This window comes from Sinocyclocheilus grahami, unplaced genomic scaffold (genome assembly GCF_001515645.1).
Source record: "Sinocyclocheilus grahami isolate Dianchi unplaced genomic scaffold, SAMN03320097.WGS_v1.1 scaffold5.1, whole genome shotgun sequence".
Lineage (NCBI taxonomy): Eukaryota > Metazoa > Chordata > Actinopteri > Cypriniformes > Cyprinidae > Sinocyclocheilus > Sinocyclocheilus grahami.
This window is the reverse complement of record NW_015505184.1, coordinates 6,833,183-6,851,618: the sequence shown is the minus strand read 5'-3', so window position 1 is coordinate 6,851,618 and position 18,436 is coordinate 6,833,183. Positions and strand designations below refer to the sequence as shown.

General features: G+C 36.2%; 3 protein-coding genes and 1 long non-coding RNA gene across 4 annotated transcripts; 2 read left to right on the top strand and 2 right to left on the bottom strand.

Annotated features, from left to right (window-relative positions):
- Window positions 1-732: 732 nt before the first annotated feature.
- Window positions 733-7,457, top strand: LOC107585700 (serine--pyruvate aminotransferase-like). The gene is made up of 11 exons (XM_016272831.1): window positions 733-1,078; window positions 2,374-2,566; window positions 2,682-2,746; window positions 2,860-2,960; window positions 4,192-4,262; window positions 4,407-4,491; window positions 4,576-4,674; window positions 4,951-5,020; window positions 6,660-6,755; window positions 6,847-6,975; window positions 7,055-7,457. The coding sequence occupies exons 1-11, from the start codon at window positions 824-826 to the stop codon at window positions 7,160-7,162; spliced, it is 1,272 nt and encodes a 423-aa protein (XP_016128317.1). The 5' UTR covers window positions 733-823; the 3' UTR covers window positions 7,163-7,457.
- Window positions 3,934-14,502, bottom strand: LOC107585722 (uncharacterized). The gene is made up of 3 exons (XR_001609282.1): window positions 14,491-14,502; window positions 13,824-13,831; window positions 3,934-4,144 (listed from the first exon to the last, which is right to left on the bottom strand). It is a non-coding gene; the product is annotated as an uncharacterized lncRNA (long non-coding RNA).
- Window positions 8,424-12,033, bottom strand: LOC107585707 (F-box only protein 15-like). Its single transcript, XM_016272841.1, has 9 exons — window positions 11,828-12,033; window positions 11,612-11,719; window positions 11,431-11,535; window positions 11,134-11,367; window positions 9,605-9,802; window positions 9,414-9,540; window positions 8,963-9,045; window positions 8,738-8,871; window positions 8,424-8,604 (listed from the first exon to the last, which is right to left on the bottom strand). Exons 1-9 carry the CDS (start codon window positions 11,941-11,943, stop codon window positions 8,462-8,464), a joined length of 1,248 nt encoding a protein of 415 aa, XP_016128327.1. The 5' UTR covers window positions 11,944-12,033; the 3' UTR covers window positions 8,424-8,461.
- An 850-nt stretch (window positions 14,503-15,352) lies between the features above and the next one.
- LOC107585715 (THAP domain-containing protein 4-like) lies at window positions 15,353-16,264 on the top strand. Its single transcript, XM_016272855.1, has 3 exons — window positions 15,353-15,662; window positions 15,876-16,029; window positions 16,131-16,264. The coding sequence occupies exons 1-3, from the start codon at window positions 15,638-15,640 to the stop codon at window positions 16,246-16,248; spliced, it is 297 nt and encodes a 98-aa protein (XP_016128341.1). The 5' UTR covers window positions 15,353-15,637; the 3' UTR covers window positions 16,249-16,264.
- Window positions 16,265-18,436: the final 2,172 nt, after the last annotated feature.

Sequence of the window (18,436 nt, the reverse complement as noted above, 5' to 3'; positions counted from 1 at the left end):
TTTTGTTATGTTCTTACACAAAGTAGACATAAAATATACTTTAAGTAAGGGTAACATAAATATGTTTTCTGTAAATACACTAGAAATATACTATTAGTGTGCTTGTGTTTAGCATATTCCTTAAAAGTGTAACTAAAATTATATTTATTACCAAAGTATTTCTAGTATACTTTTTATAAATACATTAAAAGTATACTTCTGTTTAGCATATTCCTTAAAAGTATAACTAAGCATATATTTAATACAAAAGTATTTCTAGTATACTGTTTAGAAATATATTAAAATGCAATTCAATATATTTTTATTGCACTTCAAATAAGCATGTTGGGGATACAAATGTATTATAAACACACTACTTGAATTTCAAGCATATTTTTAATACATTTAATACTACGTCTTTTTCACCTGGGTATGGATATTAAAAAATACAATACTCGATTTAAATCCCTTGACTAATTGAAGGCACAGGGCAGTTCAACTCAGTGAAAGTATTTGTCTGAGGTGTCAGGAAACTAAGGATTAAAATATTGATTTAAAGACGAAAGGACGAGAAAACAAAAACATACAGCCTTACATAATAATACAGGACACCCTCTCTATCTTTAGGCAACCACCCTCTTCTATTTTGTTATCTCGCTCATAACATCTCTCATATCCACCTCTGGACCGTTATACCTTGTCTGGAAGATGGAAGGGCGGGGGCATTTTGTGCCAAAAGCATGACGCAAGTTGCTCTGTGTTCCAGGGGTCAAAGACCCGTTTGTTTGAAATGTTGGACAAACGCAAAGTTTTGTCTTTCTAACTAACAGCAGAGAAAGGAAACATGATGCCGAGGAGCGTCCTATCCAGGTGTGCGCGCTTGACGCAGCAGGTGCCTTTGGAAAGCGCGCGGTCCACCAAACACGGCGTCCACCGCGGGATGTCCTCCGTCACCATCCCGCCACCAGCGTTTTGCCACCGGCCGCTCGAGGCTCCATTCCGGTACCTGTTTGGACCAGGACCCTCCAATGTGCCGCCTCGCGTTTTAGCAGCAGGAGGGAGACCTATAATAGGTCACATGCACTCGGAAATGTTCGGGGTAAATCTCACGCTACATTTTTACGCACAAATGCATTTTACAACTTTAATATGGATCGATGGCAAAAAAACGTTTTCTAAGAAAATCTAGCTTAAAACACACACGTAGCATGTTATTAAAAATCTAAACGGCGGTAAAGTTAGTTTGACATTCATTAGACATTCGGGTTTTTTGCCAATTAAACTCTTTGCAGCTTTTATGTTTTGAGCCCAAACTAACTCAGATAGACATAAATATATGCCCTTTATGTTGCACAAGGCTTGATTTCTAGGAATTTAAAAAAAAATTAACCATATAAATTAATTAAACAATTTAACTACGTGACATTATAATATAAAATTATTACTAAAATGTTCGGAAAAACATACCTGTTATCGCACAAAGCTCCGTTTTTGGAATTACAATTTTATGTTTTTTATAATAATTTTAACATTTTTAATGAATGCTATAATATAAATCCATTAAACGACAACACCATTTGATCTAAAGGTATCAAACAAACTGTAAAATATTCAGAATATTATTCCCTATAATGCACAAGGCTTGGTTTTTCAGATTATGCCTTTACTGTTTTTATATATAGTACCGAATCCATATTTGTCATGTTTTACATACAGTATCCATTTAAATTAATTAAACTCTGACACAGTTTGAGATAAAGGTATCAAACCAACTGTAAAATATTCAGAATATTATTCCCTATAATGCACAGGGCTAATTTATCTATTGAAAACATATGAAAAGTAGAGATGCAAAAGCCCTTAAAATGGTGTCAGAGTTTAATTAATTTAAGTGGATACAGTATATAAAAAAACAATAAAGGCATAATCTGAAACCAAGCCTTGTGCATTATTGGTTTAATTAAAATAGCGTTACAAACAATAATTTAATGATCAAAATACATGTAAAGATCTTTAGTTTAGCCATACAAAAAGTTACAAAACAACTTAAATATTTCCTTTCAAAAATGTCATCATCTTTAAATGCTTTGGCCTATTCTTTAAATATTTATATATATAGCCTATACTTATAAAAACCTTTCTATAAAAAGCTATATTTAGTAAAGTTTAAGTATTCAATTAATCATGTCAAATAAATTTTTTTTTAACAGCAGCAGAATTTCCAAATAGCTCCATTTTTTTTTCCAAATCAAATGTTGGAATAACTGATTAATAGATCTAGGCCAAAAAAAACAAAACAATATATTAACGGTGTAATTTTGGATTCAGAGCTGCATTTGTGGAAACTTGGATGTTTGGAGGATTCTAACAGTCACTGCACATATTTTGTCATAGATTATGAATGATATCAAGAAGGGAATCCAGTACGCTTTTCAGACCAGTAACAACATGACACTGGCCATGAGTGGCTCTGGACACACAGCGATGGAGTGTGCACTCTTCAACATTGTGGAGCCTGGAGAAAGCGTTCTCGTTGCCATCAATGGAATCTGGGGAGAACGAGTTGCAGAAATTGCTGAGCGGATGGGTATAAAACTAATAATAAAAATAATGCCAGCCCACTGGCGTTCTCTAGAAATCCACCCTTATTTGTAGAGGGTATGAGAGCATGGTTACTCTTTAACATCTTTCTGTTTTCCCAGGTGCAAAGGTTCACACCTTGGTTAAAACACCTGGAGGACATTTTACAAATGCAGAAATTGAACAGGTGAAACTACTTGATAACTATACTATTAGTGATATACATATTTCAATTCCATATGACACTGTAAGTTGGTAAAGCAAACCCCTGCTCTATAACCAGCATTTTACATTCTATAGGCCCTGGCTAAACATAAGCCAGTTCTCTTCTTTCTCACACATGGAGAGTCATCAGCTGGTCTGGTGCACCCAGTGGACGGCATTGGTGATATTTGTCACAAGTAAGAATATTCTACAATCACTGTTGCACAAGTTACTATGCAACTTCTATAGTGCTTTTTTGTAAAATCTTTTTTTGCATGCAAATATTTCTGATTGGTGCACTTTTCAGATACACTCCTGACAATTGATTATTTGTTAAAAATAAATAAATACATCAAATAGAAATAAATATTTAAAGGGGTCATAGGATACTACATGCACTTTTACAAGTTGTTTGAACTGAAATGTGTGTTGGCAGTGTGTACACAACCACCCTATAATGATAAAAATCCACCCCGTGTTTTTTTTATCTGGTTAAATGTTTTCCCCTTTCTCAAATCGAGCCGATCTCAGATGCCTGTCTGTGTGACGTCACACAGACATACCCTTCCCACAATAGTTTGATTGACAGTAGTGTTTCAGCACAGACTGGACTGGTGTCTTACCTTAGACCTGCCGTGAGTGAGCTGTCATCAGTCCGCCATTGTTTCACCGCCGGAGCAGATGAAGACCAGACTGACTCCTAAGCAATTGAAGTGTTCCATTGTTGGATGTAATAATGAACATAGCAGTCGTCATTTACTCCCGACATTTGAGCCGCTGAAGACGCAGTGGATTAATTGTTTCTGAAAGGAATGCGCCCCCGATCTACATAGATGCGTCTATGTTCGCGCGAATCATTCATGAGCCAGCCTCATCTACAGAAGAAGCGAGTATAATGTTTTGTAATGAATCTTTGCAAATCGCCTTTCCTAATAATGTGCTAATTAGCAAGTTTCACGATGAATGCGGCTGAAGTGAACAGTCTCTCTGAGCAGCTCGTAAGAGAGGGGCAGGGTCAGCAGAGCTCATTAACATTTAAAGGAAAATGCTACAAAAACGGCTTGATCTGAAAAGAGCTGTTTTTGACAGGGTTAAAAAAAGTGTTTTTTACACTACCATTGAAAAATTTGAACCAAACTGTTACAGACTTTTCATTAAGACCCTAAAGAATCATATCAACTTGTGGAAAATGGGCATCCTATGACCCCTTTAAGAAAAATGTTAAGGTAAAATAAAAGGTTAATTTCTACAAGTATACAGTATTACTAGTATTTTACATTACATATTTTTCATTACTAGTAGCCTACACATATACAACCTTTGAAAGAACCTGTGCTCTAAGAATTTTAAAGTTAAATATCTGTATTGTCTACTGCTCCCCCTATCCTTAACTTTATATACCTCTCTCGCATGGTTTTGTCTATACAGATACAACTGTTTGCTCTTAGTGGATTCAGTGGCGTCACTGGGAGCGGCACCGCTTTTAATGGACCAGCAAAGTGAGTGGATCAAAATATGAAGTTATTTAAATGTGAAATTTTATGAGCATGAAACCACAATGTTATTTACCAAGTCCATATTCTAAATCTCCGTGCAAAAGCGTGTGGATTGAATTCAACTCTTCAAACCTTTTTCCTTCATAGATATTGATATTCTCTATACTGGTTCCCAAAAAGCCTTGAATGCTCCACCCGGCACAGCACCAATTTCATTCAGTGAAAGAGCATGGTGAGAAGAAATGTTTGTGCTTACACACATTGAATCATTCAAACATTTAAAAACTTTATACATTTCTTCTCAAATGTGATATAGCCACAAGATGTTTAACAGGAAAACAAAGCCAGTATCCTACCTTCTTGATATGACCAACTTATCCAATTACTGGGGCAATGATGGCAAGCCAGAAAGAATGTAAGTACTGTAAATGCAAACTGTTGCTCTTGTGAGACCTAGTAGAGCATGGTTGCAAATCTCAATTCCTGCAGTGCCACAGTCCTGGAGAGTTTAGTTCCAACACACTTACCATACTGTAGTTTTTAAATAAACCTGAAGGATTTGATTACCTGGATCAGGTGCATTTAATTAGAGTAGAAGCTAAACTCTGCAGGGCGGTGGCCCTCCATGAATTGAGTTTAGTAGAGGATTGAGTTAAGGATTGTCTAAAGTTAACACTAAACTGTGTTTCAGATACCATCACACAGGACCTGTGTCTGGTTTCTTTGCTCTGAGAGAAAGTCTAGCCATCCTTGCTGAAACGGTAGGGGCTAGATGTGTATTTTTTTTTTTTACTCAAAGTAAACATTTAACACCTTGCTCGTCATTATAATTCACTCGATGGTTAACCTTTTGGTCCCAAAGTCTACAATTATATGACCTACTGCTTGTTTTCTCAACCATGTATTTTAGTTTGAACTATAACAGGCCGGGTGTTTAGATTTACAAATCTGTGATGTCACATACACTGCCATTCAAAAGTTTTGTATTTTTCTTCGTATGCTCACCAAGGCTACATGTGTTCAATTAAAAATACAGTAAAACAGTGAGATTGTGAAATATTATTGCAATTCAAAATAACTGTTTTCTATTTCAACAATTTTAAATGTATTTTATTCCTGTGATGGCAAAGCTGAATTTTCAGCAGCCATTACTCCAGTGTCACATGATCCTTTTAGAAAACATTCTAATATGCTGATCCATTTCTTATGTAACATTTGAAATTAAGATCTTTTGTAATTATATAACTGTCTTTATGGTCACTCTTGATCAATTTAAAGCATTCTTGCTCAAAACTATTTGTTATATATATATATATATATATTGTAGCGTCTGGACCATTCAAACACAATATATATTTTGTTTTTATATTTAACAAATACTCTGTACCCCCCCTCAGTTAACAAGCCATACGAGGACCCATGAACCCTTCCCCCCGGAATGCGTAACACCCCTGGAAGCCGAACAGGCCCCTTTGTTGCATGGCAACCAACGCTGATATCACTGGGTTTATTGGCCAAAAGTATGTAAAGCAGGGAAAATCCCTGCATGTCCCAAGGAAAGGCAGAGTAGAAATGGACTGTGTTCTAGTTAATTCATAGGAAAACCGTTATTTGAATGAACACACATATTCTTCAGGCCATTGGGTATATTATTGTCATTGTGTATTTTGTCTTTGATATTTGTAGACTATTTTAGTATGCTTGTGAGGGAACCCATTCCTGATCATCGATAAAAGCGTCTGCTAAATGACTAAATGTAAATGTAAATGTAAACTCTTAAGCTAATACCTGTAAGGATAAAAGAAACTAGAATACTTTGATCCCCTGAGAGGCAAACAATGCACTGGCATCTTCAGGACACCCCACAGAGGGGTGGTGCGGGAAACGCCTCTCTCACATATGCATCTGTTTTTTTTTGTTTTGACTTTATTCTACCTTTTTTTTATTTTATTGCATTTATTTACATTTGTTTAGCACAAATGTACCAATTCAGCTGAATTGATTTGTATTGAATTTGCGATTTAATTAAATCAAAAAACAAAAACAAAAAAACAAACAAAAAAATTTGTTTTTTGTTTTTCCCTTTTAATTTCCTACAGCTCTTAGGACCCCTTTTTTTTTAGTTATTTCCCTTAACCAGGAAATTAACGTTCTTAGAATTGACAAGACAGTTGACCCTGAGAGGCCAGCTAAATATCTACAGCGGATCTAAAATATGAATAGTTAATTATAACTAGTTATGGTTAATTATTCATATTTCACATGAGCTGATTCGTTACAATATATATATATATTACAAGTGTATACATAGTATGTCTGCTATTAGGCAATTACTATACATGTTTTTTGATATCTTGATGTCTTCACTGATATCTAATAATTCTAAAATGTCTGCTCAAGGGTCTCGAGAACTCATGGAAGCATCACACAGAAGTTGCAGAGTATTTCTGGAAGGGTTTGGAAGACCTGGGCTTGAAGCTGTTTATCAAGGACAAGGTAACTGTTGGTAAACGTCACATTATTAATTCTCAGAACAATAATATAACCTAAAAGAGAAAGCATTTAAAATACATATCCATTCCCAAAGGATCTGAGATTACCCTCCGTCACCACCATTGCCATCCCTGAAGGGTATAACTGGAAAGAATTGCTGGCTTACATCATGAAGCATCACCGAATCGAGTTTACAGGAGGACTAGGGCCCTCTGTTGGCATGGTGAGTAAAAGCTTGTCAACAAAAAAAATAATGCATTCAACTACATGACTGAATAATCATCCACTCAACTGTTTTCTAGTTATTGCGGATTGGGCTTATGGGATACAACTGCAACAAGGCCAATGCTGCAATGGCTCTTGCAGCTCTGGAAGACGCTTTAAAGCAGTGTCGAATGTCCAAAGCCTGACGACTACTGTTGACCTGTATATTTTTGCCGTTTCATATGGTGATGCTTGTAGTGCGAAAATTACACACTAATGTAATGGAAGAGTTATTATATATGATGTTTCATAATGATTGGTATAATGAGGAAGAATTTTAATCGATTAGAAATAGTACATTATGCCTCCTATTGAACCAAAACCAGCTGTTTTGAATGTTTCTCAATGTCCTTTTTAAAGTTTCGACAAGCATCACTCCAGCACTTGAATGACCTTTATAAAAACATTACCGAGAAATAAATCATTAATATAATTTCATCATTTGGGTTTACAGTGCGAGTTCAGTTACACAGTACACAGGATGTTCAAACCATTGCGTTATTTATTCTCCTTTTGAAAAATTATTTGACTATGAGAAACAATGCCAAAAATAAAAAAAGTTGAACAACATTTACCAAATTTAAATTGGTACTGAAATAAAAATAGTGCTTTGGCATTTCCAGGAAAACAAAACATAAAAGCAAAAACTCAATGCCTCTGAAACGCGACAAAACATTTCAGACATCTACAATAATAAACTGCCAAAATGCAAATTTACATGAACAAGAAACAAATAAGCTTGAAAAAAATTCCAAAATCATCTTTGAATATTTACAACTCAAAGCACTGCCAGAATCATTTAAACTTTTCTAAACATAAACCAGCTAGGCATTGCAACAGTTTCAACATTCCCCACTAAAGTGCCTTTTCACTTTGGCTGTTGGGAACATAGTAACTAACTGCACCAAAAAGTAGTGCTGAAACTCTTCCATCCACACGAAGGTCATTTTGACCTTCCCCTCGGCATCCCCGTAAAGGACGATGAACTGCTCACCTTCGTTCTCCAAGTCCAGCACTCTTTGTCTCCTGTACATTTTTACAGTAGAACTCACACACCAGAAGGGACGCTGAGCCTCATCCAGCACCGTCAGAGTCATCATGCAGCACCGCTGGATATGTGGAGCAAGTAAACATTGTTGTTTTTATCATTCCTTGATAAAGGAAGCAAGTTAAGGACATGCCTATCCAACTAAAACACAATAAACAGTGGCAGCATATTTTCAGCCATTGCTACATTCTAATGTTGTAAATCCAGTTATCAACTCAAAGCTGCACTTAAAGTGCATTTAACTTCAGACTTTCAGTATTTGGCCTTGTTTATGTTCCCCATTTGCGCACAGCGTGAAACCTACCAATCTATTTATAGACAGTATCCTAAGAATAGCATGCCAGCACTGACTCCAGAGAGAAATTAAGTCTAAATAAAGTGCCAATGAGCATAAGAATCAGGAATGAATCATAGGTACCTCAACTTCTCCCTGCAAACCATGTGCTTGCCATGGAAGACTGAACTTCGTCACGGGCACGTGCTCGGATACATTAGCGAAATCAATGGCGATTAACTGCACAAATTCCCCTTGCGACATCACTGTGAAGCCCAAGAACATTCATATTCACATCATATAATTTAAATATCAAAAAGTTGCTCATAATTGGTTGAAAACCAGACTACGGAGGGGAATAAAAGTAAAAATGGGTTTACAAAAATGTTATATATTTACCTCTGCGGGTGTACAGTGGGGAAAAGCGCTGACACATGATTCGCTGAACTGGATTGTGAAGCACGATGTGCAGAGTGTATCCATGGCGGCTATAGTCAAGGTCCACAGCATTGTCATCTGCAGGTAAGTAGGGACTATTGATGTGAACAAACATACTTTGTGTTAAGGGACTGTGTGACATGTTATCAACTTTATCAAAGAAATTAACCATTAAGAGTTTTGTACCAAAATCTTGACCCGAGAAGACTTCTTTCAATCAGTTTGTGGAAGTGCAGGTTGACCATGATGAAGGCAATTTTCCAATTGCCCTACGAACACCACAAATTAACATAAAAACAAAAACAGACAGGATATATAATGTTTTCAATAACTATAATAGTTAATATTTTACAAAAACGGAATGTTTTATATTACGAATACACCAATCAAGTAATTTATTTTACTATTTCCATGTTATGGCTGATAACAAATAAATGACATTAAAATTCTTTTCTAAAAACAAAAAACAAACAATCATTTTAAACGCTGCAAGTGAATTTAGGCACCATAACATTAAATGGTAGGGTATAAATATACACACACACACATATACAACGTTATTGACCGATTACCAATATAGTACTGAAATACTGTATTGTGCATCCCTAATATAACTTGGCTAAATTTATCAACATACCCGCCAGAGTCCGACGATGATCCCTTTATCAAACTGCAGCACCTTCACAAGCCTGTCAGCACCAAAGAACGAACAATGTCCTGTTCTTTGCAAAGCTGTCTTGCGAATCAGAGAGCGCCACCTTGGCCTGCACGAGAGGCATTAGTCAGACGAGTATGTATTATGCTTCAGATTATTCCGATGTTTCTTACTTGTCTCCTGGAGCTGGTGAAGCTGGACACATTATTCCATGAAGCTGCAGGCTATTAACAGTGTACATGCACGGCCAGGCACCTTGGCTCCAGCACACTGTAACCGATGAATCTTCGAAGAAAGTGTGCGTCTGCTCATAGACACTTTCCCGTCCATGCCTATTTGTGAGTGTGATCTCCCACTGAATGTGCAACCTCCTGTAAAACACAGCAAGCACTGGTGTATTTCCTCACTTTCACTATGGACATGTTACAAAAGCATTTGACAGCCAGAAAGCATCCAGATGCTTTAAAGGGATAGTTCACCCATTTTCTGAAAATGTATTCACCCTCAGGAGAGGAATGTGCATAGATTATGCACCATTCTGAACAAATATCTTGGTGGATTTTGATGTGGGAGGATGGACTTTTTCACTGGATTAAGTATTATGGATCTCACTGATGTATTTGATTTTTACAGACATGCAGCTTTTCACTTCACAAGACTTTAACTGATGGACTGGAGTCGTGTGTTTTTAGCAGCTGTTTGGACTCTCATTCCGACGGCACCCATTCACTGCAGAAGATCCATTGGTGAGCAAGTAATGTAACGCTAAAGTTCTCAAAATCTGCTCTGATAAAGAAACAAACTCATCTACATCTTGGATGGACTGAGGGTGAACAAATTTTCAGCAAATTTTTACATTTTGGTTTAACGCTACATTTAAATTTTATAGATACTCATAATTGGTTAGACGAATATCCATTTTTTTTTTACTTGTATTCACCCACCTATTTTGCCATTTCATTTAATTTCAAAGTTATTTACTTGTCACAAAATGTCTCACATATCATAGCAAGAGTAATATAGCATACTAGCAAGACATATTCTAAAACAATGTCTTGCTATGCTGTATAAGACATTTCAAAACAAAGGAAATAAATAAAAGGGAATTAATTAAATTAAATGTTTGACCTTTTGGATCATAAAACCACTGCAGAAATAAAGTAGCATGTACCTGTATGTATAAAAATATATATATTTTTTTTAATTACTCATAAAATTATAATATTTAACATCTCACAATATGTTTTTATATGTTTCATGGACAAAATAATGATTATTTAATATTGTAATAGTTTTATTTCAGTATTTCTATCACAATATTTTTTTTCAAATTGGTTCTTTATATTTGTTATCGGACAAACACAAAACACAAATCTAAAAATAATTTGTATCAGTCAGGAAAAAAAATGTATATTGATCTCTACTCAATTTTGAATAATATAAATTGTTTCATAAATGCTTTGCTTGAAATGCATTGGTTTTTCTTTTTAAACAAATGTCTCTTCGGTTGATATTTTGATGCATTCATATATTTTTGGTTTTGATAAAGGGCTCAATTACTTATATGGCCTACTGCAGTTCTCGGTAATATAAAATACACATTACGCAAGTAATGAAAAATGCTTTTGTGTAGAACTAACAAGAATAACAGGAAAAGATATCTTTCTACCCTGTTGAAAAGCACAGAGCACTTATGTTCTACCTGAGAACATGCTCCGTCAGAGCTGGCATGCCCGTGTGCGGGTTCATGTGTTTTAGCTCTGTTTTCCACATGGTGTCCTTGTAGCCGGCCATCTCCTTGAGCAGCAGCTTCTTCCAGTATCCAGCAGGCTTCTCCTCCACAATTGTGCTGCTCACAGCTTCTTTAATCATGCTTACTCGGGGTCTCCACATTTTCTTTTCAATCTCAGAAGCATACAACACAGACCACAACGCACTGGACGTCCATGTTAATAAATAATATTCCTATTATTTAAAAATATTTATATCATGAACTCACTTGCTGTTAGCCAGATCATGAAACTGCTTGTTGACAAAGCTGATGTTGAACAGAGAGAATGCATCCAGAAAGGAAAAGATCTTCAAGATGATCTCAGAAGGCAATCTAAGATGGACAGATAACATGCTGTACTATATGCAATAATATACAAACTTAAATATTTACACGTGGATTAACTTGCCTCTCCATATAACTTCCATGGCTGCCCTTTGCGCAAAGTTCAAACACAGGTCGAGTTTTACACGGTTCACGTTGCAAAGGCGTCGGCATGGAGGTGTCATCTCTCCGCCTATGACAAATGAAAAATACACTTTCAGTCTACCTATATGAAGTGTGTCATTGTCTAACTGGTATCCCAAAGTATTGTTTAAACCTCCAACGCGACTCGACTGCCTACCTTCTCGCACGAGCAACTTCCCCAACCTGAGTATCTCCACGTGCAGGTGAATTTTGTTCACCTTGCACAAGGCCTCGTCTTAAACTGCGGAGAAACTCGCCAAGACCAGAAGCCATGATGAGTTTAAGGCGATTGAACTCATTCTCATGACTGATTACCCTGCTGGCCTATGACCTCACAAGATAACTTCGCTAGAGGGAAGAGATATCACCGACTGTTCAGATTTAAGGTTTTATTTTCGTTAGAAAGTAACTGATGATTTTAGAGTTAAGTTCAAATTAAGATATCAAATTAAAATGTAAATATAACACATCAAATTGAAATCAAGTTAATGAATTTACATCTGTTATATTGGATTCTCACAGTTTGACAATAAAATAATTACGATGTGTTGCGCTGTATATATGTTTTTCTATTATAAACACTTCAACAGCTTTAATGAAATGAAATGTTTGACCATTTGGAAATAAAATGGCATGTGACTGTATAAAAAATATTTACAAAAACAATTGATAATAGCCTAACAATATATATTTCATAGTGAAATGATATATCGAAGTCAAATTATGTCAAATTAAAATGTAAATATAACGCTGTTTTTAAATCTTGTGTCTGTTATACTGGATTCTCACAGTTTGACAATAAAAAATGTACAATGAATAGTTGGCTTGTTTATGTAGATATTTGTTTGATTAAAAACAACACTTTAGCAGCTTTATTTTCTTTTATTTTGTTTAATCTTATGTTTTTATTTTTATGGGTCACGTCTGTGTTAAAAAAGAAAAAAATAATTTTAATAAAATAAAAGTAAAAGTGTACTTTTATAAAAGTAAAATGAAAAGTAGGCAACATTCACAGAAAATAAACTGTTGCGTTTTGTTTTTGTTCTCTCTGTGTGTATTTTTATGTTTTAGTTGATGTAATGACGCAAGTAGCCTATTTAATCTATACTCTTGTCCGTAGGCCTACTCTTAAATCCCGAAAAGTCTTTTCATTCATTAAGTCATTATTAGTTGCCATTTCAGCTATTTGCAGACGATAAAATTAGCCACACAAAAAAAGAGATTTATAAAAAAGAGAAATTATTAAATGCCCATGAGAAATATTCAAAACTAATACAATACTAGAAATTGCAAAGTTAATGCATAATAATTGGACAGCAAAATGTTCAGTGGGTCAGTCAAAAACATGTGGAGAAGAAAAGATGCACGTTAACTGCAAAAGAATTAGGAATCAAGGTGAAGAATTAGGTGTGAAATCACCAGGAACCATTTAGTCTCCAGCGCCACCATTTTCCTGAACTGCAACCTACCTGGAGTCTCCAGAAGTACAAGGTGTCAGGTTCTCAGAGACTCAGGTTAAGTATAGAATCCTAAAAAATGACCCCTACTTAATAAGAATCACATACTGAAGTGTAGTAAAATACTTGAAGACTGATTTATATATATATATATATATATATATATATATACACTGAACAAAATTATAAACATTATAAAACACTTTTGTTTTTGCCCCCATTTGTCATGAGCTGAACTCAAAGATCTAAGACTTTTTCTATGTACACAAAAGGCCTATTTCTCTCAAATATTGTTCACAAATCTGTCTAAATCTGTGTTAGTGAGCACTTCTCCTTTGCTGAGATAATCCATCCACCTCACAGGTGTGGCGTATCAAGATGCTGATTAGACAGCATGATTATTGCACAGGTGTGCCTTAGGCTGGCCACAATAAAAGGCCACTCTAAAATGTGCAGTTTTATCACACAGCACAATGCCACAGATGTCGCAAGTTTTGAGGGAGCGTGCAATTGGCATGCTGACTGCAGGAATGTCCACCAGAGCTGTTGCCCTGACTTTAATATTATAACTGTATAGCAAAATAAATAGATTAAGTGGTGTCTTTTTCTTTTTCTATTTAATTTTTCATAGGCTATTATTTTACAGGTTACAATATTTCTTTTCATCTGATAAGTTGAGAGTGACTCTTGAAGGACCACATCCTCTTGTACCACTGTTTGAAGAATTTATCTTCCAGAATCTGGCAGTAAGATTTGGGAGTTCATTTTTAGTCCATCTTGAGATTTTATCTGTAGAAGATAACTTGCTTAATAATTATGCACACCTGAATATAAGGTTTTTCACTTCCAGCCTTCATGAACAATAATATATAGGTTATAAGTGATTAATTACAAGATTAATAGTAGTTATTAAGATTGATGTTGTTGGGAATTGGTAAAATGTGCTTGGAAAAAATATAATCAGAATATCAACTTGCATAATAATTATGCATGCACTGTATTTTCCCTCTCCGCTGTCATCAGAAATGCAAGGAATGTTGTGATTGGTTGGAATTATGGCATATTGTAACTGGGTTGTGTTGCGCAAGCCAGCCGCCAGCATTTAGAGAGCACTGAAGGCAGGCATCAAGGGAGCAAGCTAGTAAAACATTGCACGCGCAAAAGAGAAGGTCTGCACACATCCAAAAACTTATTTTAAATGCAAAATTGATTTTAGTGCGCTCAAAATACTTTTTTCTTTGCGAAACGAAAATTTTCTCCACAAAACTCTGATCGTGCACGTGCAAAATGCACTTTTGTGCGCTCAAAATATGATCTTTCGCGTGCAGAATTGTGGCAGAGATCTAACCCTATAGAAACGTACCTTTTCGAAGCTTCAAATCAATTGAACCAATTGCAAAGGGATTTGTGGAAACTGTGGTTCCTAATTATTGTGAGCCAACATTTGCCTCGCATTTCAGGATGAAAAGACAAACATTTCAGGTGAAGGATAATCCACTTCTTACCTCCGAGACTCCGAGACTATCTATATGGCCTTATTATTTTTATTGTGAGTATTAGGCTTATCATTATTGCTGATCACTGTTGTTGTGCTGTTGTGCTGTAATATTTACCATTATATAATCAGAGGAATATAGAAAAGTTTATGAAAGTGTCACTCCACAATACAATAGCAAAATATATAAACATGTATTGTATTTTTATGTTATATTAATCAGTGTCTAGCACACCTTCCTAAGGAAAGGATATGGACCAGAAGACATTGCAATTACTAAAGGATATTTAGACAGACTTAAAGAAGTTCCAGATCTATTGTGCTCTTATTATTTCAGTTATTTTGCCTTTAATGTAAATAAACATGTGCAAACAATATACTTGCTCTTGTGAATTTATTTTGATGTTAATTACATTGTCTCTTTAATACCGCGATTGGGCTGACATTTTTGAGACACCCACCACACAAGAGAAAACTTATCACAAACCCCGTTGCACGCCTTTGCACACCGTTTCCAGGAAGCATGTCGTTCAAACCGGAAACCGTAGCAAAACGTTGCGCACCGGTTTGAGCTTGAACTTGCCCCAGGTAAAAACCATAGACGCTGGTTCAATGTTCGCTGGGAGGCGATCTCAATAAACTCGCACGATTCACTGGTTCACAGAGATCGCCCCCCAATGGAAAGCCATTGGAATTTCGAAACATTTATGACGTATGAAGCCTCGTTTACTAAAATCACTTGACTTTGGCAGTTTGATACGCGCTCCGAACCACTGTTTCGAAACAAATGATTCGCAAAAGTTTCGAAGTTTCACGAAACAGTGCTTCGAAAGCGGCCATAGTAGGCTATCGATAGAGCGCCTAACAACTACATCTCCCAGAATTCCTAGTGTCTAATCAGGAAGTAGACACGCACTGCGATGGCAAACAGAAAGTGGTTCAACTGCAGTGCGAAATAAATTTAGTGTCACTTAAATTGATAACATTCGTGGTTACTTGAAAGTATTCAAGCGGAATGTCATGCCCATTCAATCACTCTGGTAGGACAACATGATGATTCCATTTAAATTCATAAACACCTGATTTGTCTTATTTCTTATGGATTTCCGAGCTGTTGTCTGTAGGTCAAACGTATTACCATTCAAATGAAACATGCATTTAATAATCAGCAGGTGCATCAGAACGTGAACATATTTTACATCACGGACAAGCGTGCTTCGACCTTATTTCCCCTGGCCTCCGTGTTTCCACAGCGGAGCTGAACCCCGCAGTGCTGCCGCTGGACTGGCTCCTGGGAACCTGGCAGTCCGATGAGCCAGGAGAAGGATCCTTCCCCTCCATCACGGCTTTTCGTTACACAGAGACTCTTCATTTCTCACATGTAGGACAGCCCGTGATTAATTTTATGTAAGTAACAAAACAACCCAGAGGCTTTAAAAAAAAACTTTTTTATTATGCCATGTTCTGACCCACAGGCAGACAGTCAAAAATTATTTAATTTATTTTAGGTTTAATGCATTCCATGCTGAGAGCAAAAAGCCACTTCACAGGGAGTGTGGATTCATCAGGATTCAGCCAGGCACCAACAGGGTGGCCTTCATCCTCGCACAGAACTCAGGTGTTTGATTTGTTTTGTTTTTTTAACTTTTCTTATGTAATCAGATTCCAAAAATGAAGTGCTTGTAATTGGATTGTTAGTTAAAATTCTCATAATCGTACTACAGCTACTTTTATTGATTAAATGATTACATATTATTTACACAATGGCAGCATACACATTCATAACTAGTTGATACTCTGTTAATGGTCACATGCCATGCATGTAGAGAAATAAAATATTTCATTTTAGTGTTCAAGTGTTTATTGATTTATTTATTTACATTTTATGAATATATTACATCTATTAATTTATATTAATGATTATCTTTTCATTAGCTTATGAACCCTCTTCTTTTCCTGCACAACATCCAGTTCAGGGTCCTTGATGTTGATAAAAATGCAATATATTTTCTTTCTTTATCATTTTATTATATATTGTTTTATACTGAAAGATCATGTGACTGGAGTAATGATGCTAAAAATTCAGCTTTGAAATCACAGGAATCAATTACATTTTAAAATATATTCAAATAGACAGCAGTTTTATTTTAAACAATAAAAATAGTTCACACTATTACTGCTTTTGCTGTATTTTGGATCAAATAAATGCAGGCTTGGTGAGCTGAAGAGAATTCTTTAAAAAAGCTTTAAACATCTTACTGCCTGAAAACTTTTGTCTGGTAGTGTATATAACTATATAATTTTATATTCGAAAGGATTCTTAAAGGCACAATATGTAAGATTTTTTTATTAAAATATCCAAAAACCACTAGAACAGTGTTATATATTTTGCTGACTTGTGCACTTACATTATCCCTAATGTTTCGAAGAATGTTTAAATCCTGAGAAATAATGAATTTTAACTAGTCACACGGACCGTGTCCATAGTGTCATTGTGTCGCCTGCCAATGACGTCATAACCCCTCGATTTCCGGTTTTGTTTTGTAGAAAACATGGAAACACCAAAGACACTTTAATATGTTGTGTGCTTTAATAGACCGGTGAAGACCGCACAGAGTAGCATTATAACAGAACTTTCAAATGTATCTAGTATGATAAAACAGCCACTGCTTTTTCCCCCCACATACGCACGACCGTCACCGGAAGGAGCGGAAGCAGTTGACTGTGGCATAATAAAAGCTCCGCTGCTTTCGAGCCGTGTGTCACGCTCGTTCAGCGGCCTCGTTTCGCTTCATTCTACTATGTTAATAAATCATTAGCTCATCCATGAACATGATTTCTGCCGTGGTCCCGTCGGATTGCATCGGCTGTGGGGATGAAGACGACAACTCCCACTCCACACTCAGTCACGGCATCATCAAACTATGCCTTTGTCTATTTGTTTATTTTGAATACGCGCCCTCTAGCGGTGAAAATTACATATTGTGCCTTTAAGGAAACCTAAAACACTCTAGCATCCCTAGTGGTAAGGAAGAAAACTGCCCACAAAAATTCTTATTAACAGGCTCATGTCTGGCCCGACATGGGCTGCTAACAGAGAGCCTGTGGTGAGCCCAAAGCTGTGGGCCTCGCCTGGGCAAGCCCACACTGGGCCTGTTTAGGTTTGGTGTGGGCTGGCCCTAGCCCACTGTGCCCACAAAAAGCCAGCATAGGCCCCGTGAGGACATGTTTGCAGGGAAGCTACCAATTCAACTACGGTCCATCACTTGTTGAAAATAATTAATCAGTTTTACTTTTACAACAACACCAAAAACAAACCTAAAGCCACCGTTCTGACCTTTATTTGACTGGCTTTGCTAAAGGTGACTGTTTTTTTATGCCAACCTGTTTAAGCTTGTCCATTGTGTGATCCTGTTGTCCTCACCAATTAATGCTGTTGCCACTTTACTGAAAAGTGAAAACGGAGAGCTTGCAGCTGCATGTCAAGTCATTTATGTCTTGTTTCAGCAAAGCATGTGCACCAACTTCCGCTATTAGAGATAAAAACACTCTGCTTGAAAAAACTCCATATGCAGTAGCATAATATAAAATGTTATTTTCATCAGAAGCAACACTTAATTCTCTCATCTGCATGAGTACATAAACCACATGGCCTATAGATAAATGTGATGGCACATTCTGTACACTCAAACACTTATTTTACCCCCCAGACTGCATGTGCGGGACACAATTAGATGTTTATTCTTTATAAAACTACTTGTTTAGTCAATGTTTGTATGTCATTTGGTGTGTGTGTGTGTGTGTGTGTGTGTGT

Coding starts and splice junctions, on each gene's coding strand:
- LOC107585700 (XM_016272831.1), top strand. CDS start 824: ATGATGCCGAGGAGCGTCCTATCCAGGTGTGCGCGCTTGACGCAGCAG. Junction 5,021..6,659: donor TAGCCATCCTTGCTGAAACG/GTAGGGGCTAGA, acceptor TGTCTGCTCAAG/GGTCTCGAGAACTCATGGAA. Junction 6,976..7,054: donor TAGGGCCCTCTGTTGGCATG/GTGAGTAAAAGC, acceptor ACTGTTTTCTAG/TTATTGCGGATTGGGCTTAT.
- LOC107585707 (XM_016272841.1), bottom strand. CDS start 11,943: ATGGCTTCTGGTCTTGGCGAGTTTCTCCGCAGTTTAAGACGAGGCCTT. Junction 11,368..11,430: donor CATGATCTGGCTAACAGCAA/GTGAGTTCATGA, acceptor ATGGACGTCCAG/TGCGTTGTGGTCTGTGTTGT. Junction 8,605..8,737: donor CCCACTGTACACCCGCAGAG/GTAAATATATAA, acceptor TGGGCTTCACAG/TGATGTCGCAAGGGGAATTT.
- LOC107585715 (XM_016272855.1), top strand. CDS start 15,638: ATGTCATGCCCATTCAATCACTCTG. Junction 15,663..15,875: donor ATGCCCATTCAATCACTCTG/GTAGGACAACAT, acceptor GTGTTTCCACAG/CGGAGCTGAACCCCGCAGTG. Junction 16,030..16,130: donor CAGCCCGTGATTAATTTTAT/GTAAGTAACAAA, acceptor AATTTATTTTAG/GTTTAATGCATTCCATGCTG.